General features: G+C 43.6%; 2 protein-coding genes across 2 annotated transcripts in view; one reads left to right on the top strand and one right to left on the bottom strand.

Annotated features, from left to right (window-relative positions):
• Window positions 1-6,158, bottom strand: part of pou1f1 (POU class 1 homeobox 1) — a gene marked incomplete at both ends in the record, with an annotated part of 36,917 nt that extends 30,759 nt beyond the window's left edge. The window contains 2 exons of the mRNA XM_083776845.1: window positions 6-51; window positions 6,014-6,158. Of these exons, the coding sequence (XP_083632971.1) occupies window positions 6-51; window positions 6,014-6,158 (191 nt within the window). The remainder of the gene's footprint in view (window positions 1-5; window positions 52-6,013) is intronic.
• Window positions 6,159-8,346: 2,188 nt separating this feature from the next.
• LOC310867051 (kelch domain-containing protein 3-like) overlaps window positions 8,347-12,873 on the top strand; it is a gene marked incomplete at both ends in the record, with an annotated part of 41,956 nt that continues 37,429 nt past the window's right edge. The window contains 2 exons of the mRNA XM_083776844.1: window positions 8,347-8,423; window positions 8,603-8,669. Of these exons, the coding sequence (XP_083632970.1) occupies window positions 8,347-8,423; window positions 8,603-8,669 (144 nt within the window). The remainder of the gene's footprint in view (window positions 8,424-8,602; window positions 8,670-12,873) is intronic.

The raw sequence follows: 12,873 nt of genomic DNA, 5'->3' as shown, positions 1-12,873 counted from the left end.
GGTGCATGTGGGAACGCTTTGACGACTGCATGAGAGACAGGCCGGAGGGCACTGGGGAGAGAGAGAGAGAGAGAGAGACAGAGAGAGAGAGAGAGAGAGGGGAAGAGAGAGAGAGAGAGAGAGAGAGAGAGAGAGAGAGAGATGAACAGCTAGTTAGACAGACAGACAGACAGACAGACAGATCAACTCCACAAGTTTAAAAAGCAGTGGTTTTTTATTATTATTTAACGGTCAATTTATTGATTAATTGACCGTTTAAGCCCTTTTATTGTCATACAAGGGTACAATAGACCAATACAAATCAGCATGACAATGGCCCAATGTCATTTTGACAAAAATGCCCACCACAAGCCAGCATGACGATCGATCTCCGCTGTGTCGAAGTGTCCTTGAGCCAGACACAGCTCCTGATGAAAACTAATGATATGATGACTAAAACTAAGACTATATAGTGACAAATAAAAACTAGACTAAAATGTTACGAAAGGGACTAGTGGACAAGAGATGACACAAGTCATTTTACACTTGGTTGCATGCTGAAAACAGCAGATCTACAAGCTACGAGCTTGTAGATCTGCTATTTTCAACAAGTGTAAAATCAGTCATTTCGACGGCATCAAGGCCCGCCAAAATACATTTTAGTCGACTAAATCGCCTGCCGATTTAGTCGGCTAAAATCGGCTAAAACTAGACACTAACACTAAAACATTCCCGGTGACTCACTAAAACTAAATGAAAATGATTCAAGAGACTATAATAAAATAAATAAAATAGTCATTTGCTGCCAAAAACAACACTGGTGCATGTGAATTCCCATATTGCAAAAAGTTCTTTGGAGAAAGAAAGAAATTAAATTACCATTTAGGTACAGTGCAGTATACCCCACGAGCAGGCATAAAATTAAATGACTACAGAGATCTGATAAGGCATTTGACAGCAGCGAGTGCATTTTTGAGGCAGCGTCTCCGTATCTTCTAGATAGGACAGCCTAATGCGCTGCCTCATTGAATTCTTCCTTTATCCCATTCGGGACGGAAACCCCTTTCGGTGTTTTAAGTATTATGTTATACTTTTAGCTATTGAAAAATAGCAGATCTACAAGCTCGTAGCGCGGCACCGAGTGCCGCACTACGAGCTTGTAGGTCTGCTATTTTTTATTTATTGTGAAAATCGTGAAAATGTAAGATATTCTTTCAGAGTGAACGTTTTTAACTCAAATCTTTGCTTCTGGGGGAAACATGAAAGACTTTGAGAACGACTGACAGAAACATGAAAGACTTTGAGAACGACTGACGGAAACATGAAAGACTTTGAGAACGACTGACAGAAACATGAAAGACTTTGAGAACGACTGACAGAAACATGAAAGACTTTGAGAACGACTGACAGAAACATGAAAGACTTTGAGAACGACTGACAGAAACATGAAAGACTTTGAGAACGACTGACAGAAACATGAAAGACTTTGAGAACGACTGACAGAAACATGAAAGACTTTGAGAACGACTGACGGAAACATGAAAGACTTTGAGAACGACTGACGGAAACATGAAAGACTTTGAGAACGACTGACGGAAACATGAAAGACTTTGAGAACCACTGACATAAACATGAAAGACCTTGAGAACGACTGACGGAAACATGAAAGACTTTGAGAACGACTGACGGAAACATGAAAGACTTTGAGAACCACTGACATAAACATGAAAGACCTTGAGAACGACTGACAGAAACATGAAAGACTTTGTGAACGACTGACAGAAACATGAAAGACTTTGAGAACCACTGACAGAAACATGAAAGACTTTGAGAACGACTGACAGAAACATGAAAGACTTTGAGAACGACTGACAGAAACATGAAAGACTTTGAGAACGACTGACGGAAACATGAAAGACTTTGAGAACGACTGACAGAAACATGAAAGACTTTGAGAACGACTGACGGAAACATGAAAGACTTTGAGAACGACTGACGGAAACATGAAAGACTTTGAGAACGACTGACGGAAACATGAAAGACTTTGAGAACGACTGACAGAAACATGAAAGACTTTGAGAACGACTGACGGAAACATGAAAGACTTTGAGAACCACTGACGGAAACATGAAAGACTTTGAGAACGACTGACGGAAACATGAAAGACTTTGAGAACGACTGACGGAAACATGAAAGACTTTGAGAACCACTGACGGAAACATGAAAGACTTTGAGAACGACTGACAGAAACATGAAAGACTTTGAGAACGACTGACGGAAACATGAAAGACTTTGAGAACGACTGACGGAAACATGAAAGACTTTGAGAACGACTGACGGAAACATGAAAGACTTTGAGAACGACTGACAGAAACATGAAAGACTTTGAGAACGACTGACGGAAACATGAAAGACTTTGAGAACGACTGACGGAAACATGAAAGACTTTGAGAACGACTGACAGAAACATGAAAGACTTTGAGAACGACTGACGGAAACATGAAAGACTTTGAGAACCACTGACGGAAACATGAAAGACTTTGAGAACCACTGACGGAAACATGAAAGACTTTGAGAACGACTGACGGAAACATGAAAGACTTTGAGAACGACTGACAGAAACATGAAAGACTTTGAGAACGACTGACAGAAACATGAAAGACTTTGAGAACGACTGACGGAAACATGAAAGACTTTGAGAACGACTGACGGAAACATGAAAGACTTTGAGAACGACTGACAGAAACATGAAAGACTTTGAGAACGACTGACGGAAACATGAAAGACTTTGAGAACCACTGACGGAAACATGAAAGACTTTGAGAACGACTGACGGAAACATGAAAGACTTTGAGAACGACTGACGGAAACATGAAAGACTTTGAGAACGACTGACTTTTTTTTTGTCCTCAGGTCTTAATGGATTATTCTGAGCTGTGGCCAATCAGGGAGATCGTTTGATTTTAATTTGAAGAAGAAACTAACCGTGCTGCAGTACAGTACCGTACAGTACGTACAGTACATCCTGAAAGACACATTTTGTGTCACCCTGCTAGAAACGTCTACAGCAATTATCCCCGCATGCGTCGATCAGATAAGATAAGATCTTTATTGTCACTGTATGAGACATACAACGAAATTCTGTTTAGTGCAGCACAACATATAACAGTATCAAGAGAGGACGCAAAGACAACGGAAAAAACACTGAAGGGGCTAAAACTTCATGGCATAAAACTGTTAGTCCGTCATAGTCCAGTCCAGTCAAGTCATCTCAATCCATATATATTAAATATTCTAATGCACTGTTAAAATGATAAAATTGTCAGGAGACACAGCTGGGCCAAATTAACTCATTAGAAACATTTATACATATATAGTTTAGATTGGATTTGAATGAATGGATTAAGTCAGTCATTAACAAAGTATTGTTGAGTACTGTTGTCCTTAACTTAAGTAATATTTTGGCACTATTGTGGTTATTTTTTTGATGATTGTTAAGTAAGGACCTCCCCCCCCCCCCCCTTCCTACACAGGTGGGGATGATCAAATGTTGGTTTTAACCCATTTAGACCTGAGGGACCCCCCCCCCCCCCCCCAGAAACAAAGATTTGAGTTAAAAACTTTCACTCTGAAAGAGTATATTCAAAGATTTGCAGCACATTTTCCCGATCTTTCGCGCTATGAGCTCATGTAGATCTGCTATTTTTTCAATAGCTAAAGTAGAGCATAATGCTTAAAACACCAAAAGGGGTTTCCAGCCAGAATGAAGAGGGACCTGCATATACCCAGTATCATGTTTTAGTCTGCTCTGGAAAAAGTGCTACTGCCGAAACGCGTCGGCGTTCTCAGATAAACATGAGAAATTGCATCTGAGCCAGTCTTGCATCTTTTATTTTCGAGTGACGCTTTTTCCATTTAGTTGAGTACACAAAAAATGAGGCTTTTTTGTGGCTCCATATTTGCCGGGTGTAAGCAGAGCAGTCATGCTTCTCAAAACGCATAATTCCTCTGCAATCAATATTGCTGACAACTGCTAATATCCCAGAGGATCACCTTAAACCGCAACAAAAAATAAGTGCTGTCAAGATTTCATTTTTTTTTATGGTTACACAAGGTTAGAGTGGAAGGAGAGTTATTGGAGGCATGTCTCTCTGCAATGTGTATTTAACCATCATGACAGCATTATGGTCAATATTATTGACCATAATGTACAACAACAAGGGGCAGATACATCTACGGTTCATTCTTTAGCATCTCCAGTGGATCGTATACTGACCTGTAGCAGAGAGGAGAGATGAGAGGATGCAAGGAAAGGAAAGGAAAGGAAAGGAAAGCCCTCTGGCTGGCAAAGGAAATCCATGAACCATTCCAACCAAACGGCTCATTAAAACATTTTAGGTATGACGTCGAAATTAAAAAAATAATTCTTCTAAATCCTCCAGTTTTCTGAAATAATTATTGTCACGATTAAAAAAAAAAAAAATAGCAGAGTGGCGCGCTATGAGCTTGTAGATCTGCTATTTTCTAATAGCTAAATTACAACGATGTTATAAAACACCCAAAATGGGTTAAAACACCTGCAGAGATAAAAAGGGGTGCAAGGTACCACCTCTCCACCCTTTTATCTCTGCAGATATAGAAGCTGCGGCTGCAGAAAGCAGCACATGTAGTAAAAAAAAACAATCCTCATAATAAATAATCATGTGTCCATGATGTGTTACTCCGCGGGTGTACACTGTACAGTACAGTACACACACGTGTAACCAAATGGACTACATACAGCTGGTTGTGGAGCGTGTGTTGTGTGCTCCCCCCTGACATCAGAAACATGGACTCTTATCACCATATTTCAAACTCACCTCAAAACCCACCTGTTTAGGCAGGCTATATGACTCTGTGTGACCTCTGTGTCTTCTGCTGCAAGCTTAGCGGTGCCCTAGTTTATTTTTTTTCCCTGCTTTTAACTGCATGTTCTTGTACTGCTTTTAACCTGTACGGCGACCTTGAGTGCCCTGAAAGGCACCTTATGAATAAAAGGTATTATTATTATTATTATTATTACCTGCAGACGCCATGCTGTGAGCGTGTGTGTTGTGTACCTGTGTACGTTGTGTACGTGTGAGTGTGTGTGTTGTGTACCTGACTGTGTGTGTGTGTGTGTTGTGTACCTGACTGTGTGTGTGTGTGTGTGTGTTGTGTACCTGTGTGTGTGTGTGTGTGTGTGTGTGTGTGTGTGTGTGTGTGTGTGTGTGTGTGTGTGTGTGTGTGTGTGTGTTGTGTACCTGTGTCTGTGTGTGTGTTGTGTACCTGTGTGTGTGTGTGTTGTGTACCTGTGTGTGTGTGTGTGTTGTGTACCTGTGTGTGTGTGTGTGTGTTGTGTACCTGTGTCTGTGTGTGTGTTGTGTACCTGTGTCTGTGTGTGTGTTGTGTACCTGTGTGTGTGTGTGTGTTGTGTACCTGTGTGTGTGTGTGTGTGTGTGTTGTGTACCTGTGTGTGTGTGTGTGTGTGTGTTGTGTACCTGTGTGTGTGTGTGTTGTGTACCTGTGTGTGTGTTGTGTACCTGTGTGTGTGTTGTGTACCTGTGTGTGTGTGTGTTGTGTACCTGTGTGTGTGTGTGTGTGTTGTGTACCTGTGTGTGTGTGTGTGTGTGTGTGTGTGTGTGTGTGTGTGTGTGTGTTGTGTACCTGTGTGTGTGTGTGTGTGTGTGTTGTGTACCTGTGTGTGTGTGTGTGTGTGTGTGTTGTGTACCTGTGTGTGTGTGTGTGTGTGTGTGTGTGTGTGTGTGTGTGTGTGTGTGTGTGTGTGTGTGTGTTGTGTACCTGTGTGTGTGTGTGTGTGTGTGTGTTGTGTACCTGTGTGTGTGTGTGTGTGTGTGTGTGTTGTGTACCTGTGTGTGTGTGTTGTGTACCTGTGTGTGTGTTGTGTACCTGTGTGTGTGTGTGTGTGTGTGTGTGTTGTGTACCTGTGTGTGTGTGTTGTGTACCTGTGTGTGTGTTGTGTACCTGTGTGTGTGTGTGTGTGTGTGTTGTGTACCTGCAGACACCATGCTGTGAGCGTGCGCGGCGGCCGACGGCAGGCAGTCCCCGGCGGAGGCGGCGTGGTGCATGAGGATGGGCAGGGCCGAGTCCCCGGCCTGCAGGGTGAAGGAGTCTGCGCTGAACGCCTGGTGGCACGCCATTCTCCCCCTCCTTCCCTCCCCTCCTCCTCCCCTACCCTGGGTGCTTCTCCTTGGGACGGTCGGTCACCTCCCTCCGGTTGGTTTGTTGTGGCGTGGTCGTCTGTCTGTTTGTCGACCCTTTGTCTTATATGGCGTCTCCTCTGGTGTGCTAGCAGTGCTGCCGTATATATTAACTGTAATGTTTCTCTCCCCCCGTCAACACAACGTCCTTTCCTGTCTACGTATACGTGTATAGTTCCGTCTTTACGGCTATAAACGGTATATTGTCAAGCTGTCCCGAACAACAATAATAGCACGTCCTGGTTTTCGGGCATCACAAAAGGCCGGTGCTGACACGTGTGGTCATAAGTCCTAAAATAATTATAGCCTATGCTGCTTAAAAATGATGTATAGCTCTCACACTTTGAATGCTCTCACACAGTTGTTCCACTTGTCTCTCTTTGCCTAGCGGTCAGTGGCATCTCTCTCTCTGCTGGACAGTCTCCCTTCCCCACAGTGCAATAAGTCCCTCTGTCTGTTAAGACGTGTACCAGCGACCCGGCAGCATCGTCCCTTCTGATGTCCTGCCCTCCCTCCCGTCTCGTAGCCTGCAGGTATTTATACCCCACCCACCTCCATCTGACCACCCCTACCTCGCCAATGCACCCGAACCCCACCCCACCCCACCACGTCCTATAGGTAACCCCCCGTGACCCTGCAGCCAGCTCAGGGCCTGTCCCTTCCTGCTGTTCGTCCCCGTTGCCTTTTTCCTGAAGCCTGCGGGATTAGGGTACAGAGAGAGATGGAGAAACACGATATCTCCCCCAGCTCTCCTGAACGGTACGCCTCATCCCATCCTCCCACCCCACCTCGCGCCACCCCTCCGCGTTGACCCTGCACGTCTCTCTCTCTCTCTCTCTCTCTCTCTCTCTATGTCTCGTCTGTCTCTCTCTCTCTCTCTCTCTCTCTCTCTCTCTCTCTCTCTCTCTCTCTCTCTCCCTTTTGATAATTTCCCGATTACAGGGTTTAATTCTTCCAGCAATGTTTAAGCAAAACGAACAGCTCCTCATTAAGATGACAAAGATTCATTATGTGATTTGCACGTGTACCCCCGAGCCAATGCAGCAAGACCATAAGAGCTGCTATAGCCTCATGGGCTCTGCAAAACTAGACAATAAGAGCTGCTATAGCCTGGGCTCTGACAATAAGAGCTGCTATAGCCTGGGCTCTGACAATAAGAGCTGCTATAGCCTGGGCTCTGACAATAAGAGCTGCTATAGCCTGGGCTCTGACAATATAAGAGCTGCTATAGCCTGGGCTCTGACAATAAGAGCTGCTATAGCCTGGGGCTCTGACAATAAGAGCTGCTATAGCCTGGGGCTCTGACAATAAGAGCTGCTATAGCCTGGGGCTCTGACAATAAGAGCTGCTATAGCCTGGGCTCTGACAATAAGAGCTGCTATAGCCTGGGCTCTGACAATAAGAGCTGCTATAGCCTGGGGCTCTGACAATAAGAGCTGCTATAGCCTGGGCTCTGACAATAAGAGCTGCTATAGCCTGGGCTCTGACAATAAGAACTGTTATATAGCCTGGGCTCTGCAAACCTCATTATCACTCACAGCAGACACTAGGCTACCGTGCAGAGGCTTTGAGGTATGAAACAGCTAGTTATTTTCAACAAAACGACCTGATTTGACCGCTTTCGACGTTATGGTGCATGGCCATTTTATTTAAAAAATAATTAACTAGCTGATATTGTACATTAGTCTATTTTCACTATCCATGGTCGTACAACGAACTATATTCTTATGAGACACACATGAGTGTGCGTGGAGGGGTGGGGGATTCTTCAACACAAGCATCTCCTACGTAAAGGCCAGGATAATCTTTTTTTCTGTCCTATATGGCACAAAACAATGTAGTTACGCTTCGTAGCGTTGTCGTAGAGTGGCACAAAACAATGTAGTTACGCTTCGTAGCGTTTGTTGTAGAGTGGCAATCTTCTGCAAAGGGCATAAACGGCTAAAAGAGCAGAGAAAGTACAAAGTCAGTCAAGTTATGTCTGAAAATATACATTACTGATGGATGAAGCAAGCCCATGACGCTATATATATCTGCAGTATGAAATCTTATCTATGGAAAAGTTTAATCTGCCACACATGTTTCCCTGCTTCATCCCTATAATAAGGGGTCCTTATTGGCCTGAAACATGTGGAAGACCCCCTGGTATAAGTGTCTGAACATGGAGGATGCTAGTAAGACCCTTCACCACTGGCACCTGCCTACGTAGAGAGAGAGAGGATGAAGAGGCTGCTGTTGTTTCAGCGTTAGCACCACATTGTGTCAGAGTCCAAGGGGCTTTCCTTTAAGACAGCAGGCCTGAAGGCGGGGGGAGGTAAAGGTTAATCTGAGGAGTATGGCCAGGATCTCTTTTGTTTCTGAACGCGTTTGTGTTTATTCTGCAGGGCTCTGCGCTGCGGTGGTGTTGTTGTTGTTGGTGGTGATGTGGTGCTAAGCAGCCTACAGGTGGTGGTGAGGTTGTGGTACTTTAAGCAGCCTACAGGTGGCAACGTGTGTGTGGGCAGCACTGCAGCCTACAGGCACGATCAGACTTGTTTATGCACGACATTTGCATACTGCTTTATGCAAAGCCTCAACCTTTGTAACTTAGATACTAGCACTTTAATGCAGACTCGAGGCCTATTCATAGTCTGGATTTTCGGTGGTGAGCTGACCACCGCTCCGGTGGTGAGGTGACCACCGCTCCGGTGGTGAGGTGACCACCGCTCCGGTGGTGAGGTGACCACCGCTCCGGTGGTGAGCTGACCACCGCTCCGGTGGTGAGGTGACCACCGCTCCGGTGGTGAGGTGACCACCGCTCTGGTGGTGAGGTGACCACCGGAGCTGAAATAACGTTGAGCGGTGGTGAGTAAAAACAGAGAGATGGGCTGGAGCGGTGGTGGTGGTTTGCTCTTCACAGCGGCTCAGTGACGTCATGTTGTAGTTCAGTGGTCACCCCACCACCGAAAATCCAGACTATGTATGAGCCTTTAGATAGCATGTTATGTAGACAGCACTATAGATTAGCATTTTATATAGACATATAGAACTTTATAGTACACATGTATACTTTTTTCTTTGTTCTTGCTTAATGTAAATCGCTCTGGATTAAGAGCGTCTGCTAAATGCCTAAATTGTAACTTTTGCTTGCTTGCTAAACCAGCACTTTGTCAATGTCATTCCTCCTCCAAACGACCCGGTGTATAACGGCTATTTTCAGACGGACGATGCAGTACAGTATGTTAGGCTAGAGTCCCGCCCACATACAGTACAGTATAATATTATCCATTGTATTTATATAGTGCAGAGGTGTCACATTAAGCCATTCTGAACGGGAACCCGTTTTGGTGTTAGCATCATGTCATGCTTTAGCTATTGAAAAATAGCAGATCTACAAGCCCATAGCGCGCCACCGAGTGGCGCGCTATGGGCTTGTAGGTCTGCTATTTTTTGAAAAATTGAAGAGCGACTGACATAGAAGACATTTTCAGAATCTGATCTCAGGTCAGAATGGGTTAAGCAGAACCCAACAACCGCACAGAAGGAAGAAGCATCGTGAACGTGTGTTGGAGGCGATAACAAACACTCTTGGCAGCATGTGACATCACGGGAGTTTAAAGCACTTCTCCAGCCCTCATTGTTTTGAGCCAAGAACTCCCACTCAGGCCACGGCACAGTCCGTCTTAATTCCCAGCGGCTGGTTTATTTTTGAACAGTATATATATATATATATATATACTATGTATACACATCTGACGGGCAAAGAACAGCCACTGGCCGTTAGCAACGCTCATGCAGTGGCGTGCACAGATAGACACTAGGGGGTGCTAGAGCACCCCCTGCCCTTTTGGCAATGTGCTGTTAAAAAAATACAAATAAATAAATAAAAGGTTTTTTTTTTCTCCTAATTTGTAGTGTGTGGACCATGCGGTGACATTGATCAATTCTTGATAAAAAAAAACGCTTCTACTATTATTATTTAGGCCAACCACAATCTATGTTTCTATGTCCGTGGTTCTTCGATAAAAATAAAAAAAGTAGACCTACAAGCTCGTAGCGCGCCACTCGGTGGCGCGCTACGAGCTTGTAGATCTGCTATTTTTCAACAGCTAAAGCACCAAAATGGGTTCCCGCCCCCAAAATGCGCTGCACAAGGTGCCCTTTTTTCACCCCTGCGGGGTGTCACATTCGGTGGCTTGTTCTGCATGTGTCCCTTCATGGTTTTTTCGTTAATCATAGCGTTTTACTTTACTGTTTTCCCGTGTGATTTTGTAGTATTGCGTTCCCCCATTTCTTAGTTGCTGTCACGGGTTTTACTTTTCACTTCACGTGTACCTTTTATTGTGTAGTATTGTTTTGTGCCTGGCTTCCTGTCTGCCCCTGTAGTTCGGTATACCATGCCTTGTCTCAAACAGTACTCCGTTTAGTCTTAGCCTATAGCCGTTTCCACACAGAATAAGCTGTGACGTCGTGTGCGCAGCTGGTTTTTAGACCGCTGGTGGATCATGGGAATTAAGCTCCACCTCCGCGGACGATTGCCGCGGAGGAGGAGAGCGCTTCCGGGAAGCTGGCCGTCAAGTCGCGCAAGTGGAGCTTTTTTTCTCCATCCTGTCTAAAAACCCGGTTTTGAAGCTGTGCGCAGCCGAAAACGTGCCCCTTTTGATAGTGTGGCAGCGCACCCTACCACTGTGTTGATTGTCAGTTAGTTTCACCTGTGTCCTATTAGTCTTAGCCTATCACTGTGTTGATTGTCAGTTAGTTTCAACTGTGTCCTATTAGTCTTAGCCTATCACTGTGTTGATTGTCAGTTAGTTTCACCTGTGTCCTATTAGTCTTAGCCTACCCCTGTGTTGATTGTCAGTTAGTTTCACCTGTGTCCTATTAGTCTTAGCCTATCACTGTGTTGATTGTCAGTTAGTTTTTTGCTGGGACGGTGCATGTACGCATCGAATATCGTCCTGCAGGGCGAAACTAGTACTTTACTAATTAATAATATAGTGCATCATTTTACTGAGAGTGTACAAAGGGAACCAAATGGACCGCCAGGGGGGTTACTTTGACCTTGAGAACCTGTGGTTTAAATCGCTCCAAAACCTCTCTCAACGTGAGGCAAGTTGTTTTTTTCATCATGACAAAGACTTTCAAGTAGTTAATGAAAGCTTCTCTCTCTCTGTGTGTGTGTGTGCGTGTGCGTGTGCGTGTGCGTGTGTGTGTGTGTGTGTGTGTTTGGGCGAAATTCTAGTCATAAAAATAAATTAGGGCCGGGACTAATTGCGATGAATTTAGATTAATTAACTACAGAAAAATTAATCGCGATTAACTACAGATAAATTAATCACACCTTTTTTTTCACCGCGGAACGTTTCTCACTGGGCGCTTTTCTATAGTACTGAAAACTGGAAATAATAAAAAGTCACCCCATTTTGTGTTGCCTAGAACTGGAGGTCTGACAAAAAACAGTAACAATATGAAGTAAGTACAGCTTTGTGATGTCACTGTGATGTCACTGAGATGTACTTCTAGTTCTAGGCAACACAGAATGGGGTGACTTTTTATTATTATTTCCACAACAGGTATATTAATGACAGTAAAATGTTGAAAATGAGTGGTATCCTGTAGTCACTATTCATTGATTCACTGGGATACCAAAAAACATTAAAAAAAAAGGTTTCTCGCTGTTCTCGGGTTGAATATTGATATGCGATTAAAATGCGATTAATCTAGATTAATTAATCGCAAAGCCTCTGATTAATTAGATACATTTTTTTAATCGAGTCCCAGCTCTAAAATAAATATGTTGTTTCGATTTTGTGGATTGTCATAATGGGACACAATTTAATTAGGGTCAAAGGTTCTATTTACAACAACAAAAGGAAAGCATGACTGGACCTCAGTACTGGATCGAATGTCGATTGATTGATTGATTGATTGATTGATTGAAGGATGTATTAACAGTTTGCAGAATTACAGTACATTTCAAGCACAACTCAATACAAACTGCGAGTGGACGACCCAATAAAGCACTACACTTGTTTACAAGAGGGTCCACCTTGTTCAATTCATCATAACATTTAGAGACACACAAATATACACTGTCTATATCTGTCTTCAAACTCCATTCATTGGCAGAAACAGTGACCTAAACGTGTCCTCCTTGCAAAATAAATAAATAAAATAGTTACATTCTGTATTATAGCAGTTTATCTCTAGGGTACAATCTAGGGTTTTTAGCACTTTTCTTTTTTTTTTACAACTCAGAGTTTACAAAGTGCTGTACAGAATAATAAAACTAAATACACTGTAGCTAAACACAGAGAACAACAGCAAACACACGAAGAATACAAAACGTTTACAAAACATGGACCCAATAACAAGCTTATTGAGTACCCGGTATCAATAAGCTTATCAAGCCTGTTATCGAGCATAGCGGCCCCATGACGTCATGTTTATATACAATCAAGACAAGAGGCGATCAAATAAATAAATGTAATCACCCACGCTGGCACAAACATGTCGGTATCTAAACGTGTATTGATCCCTGCCAACCAGCGCTGTCCGGGGAAACAAAATGACGCTTTTAATGTGACGGTATACATATTAAAGGACCACTTCACCACTTTCCAACCTATCTTCATAGAATAGGTCCTCACTAATAATCATGATAAAATGGCACGAT

This window comes from Protomyctophum parallelum, assembly GCF_964188405.1.
Source record: "Protomyctophum parallelum genome assembly, chromosome: 11".
In the NCBI taxonomy this organism is placed as follows: Eukaryota; Metazoa; Chordata; class Actinopteri; order Myctophiformes; family Myctophidae; genus Protomyctophum; species Protomyctophum parallelum.
Note: the sequence above shows the minus strand (reverse complement) of the source record. Positions and strands in the feature narration are given on the sequence as shown.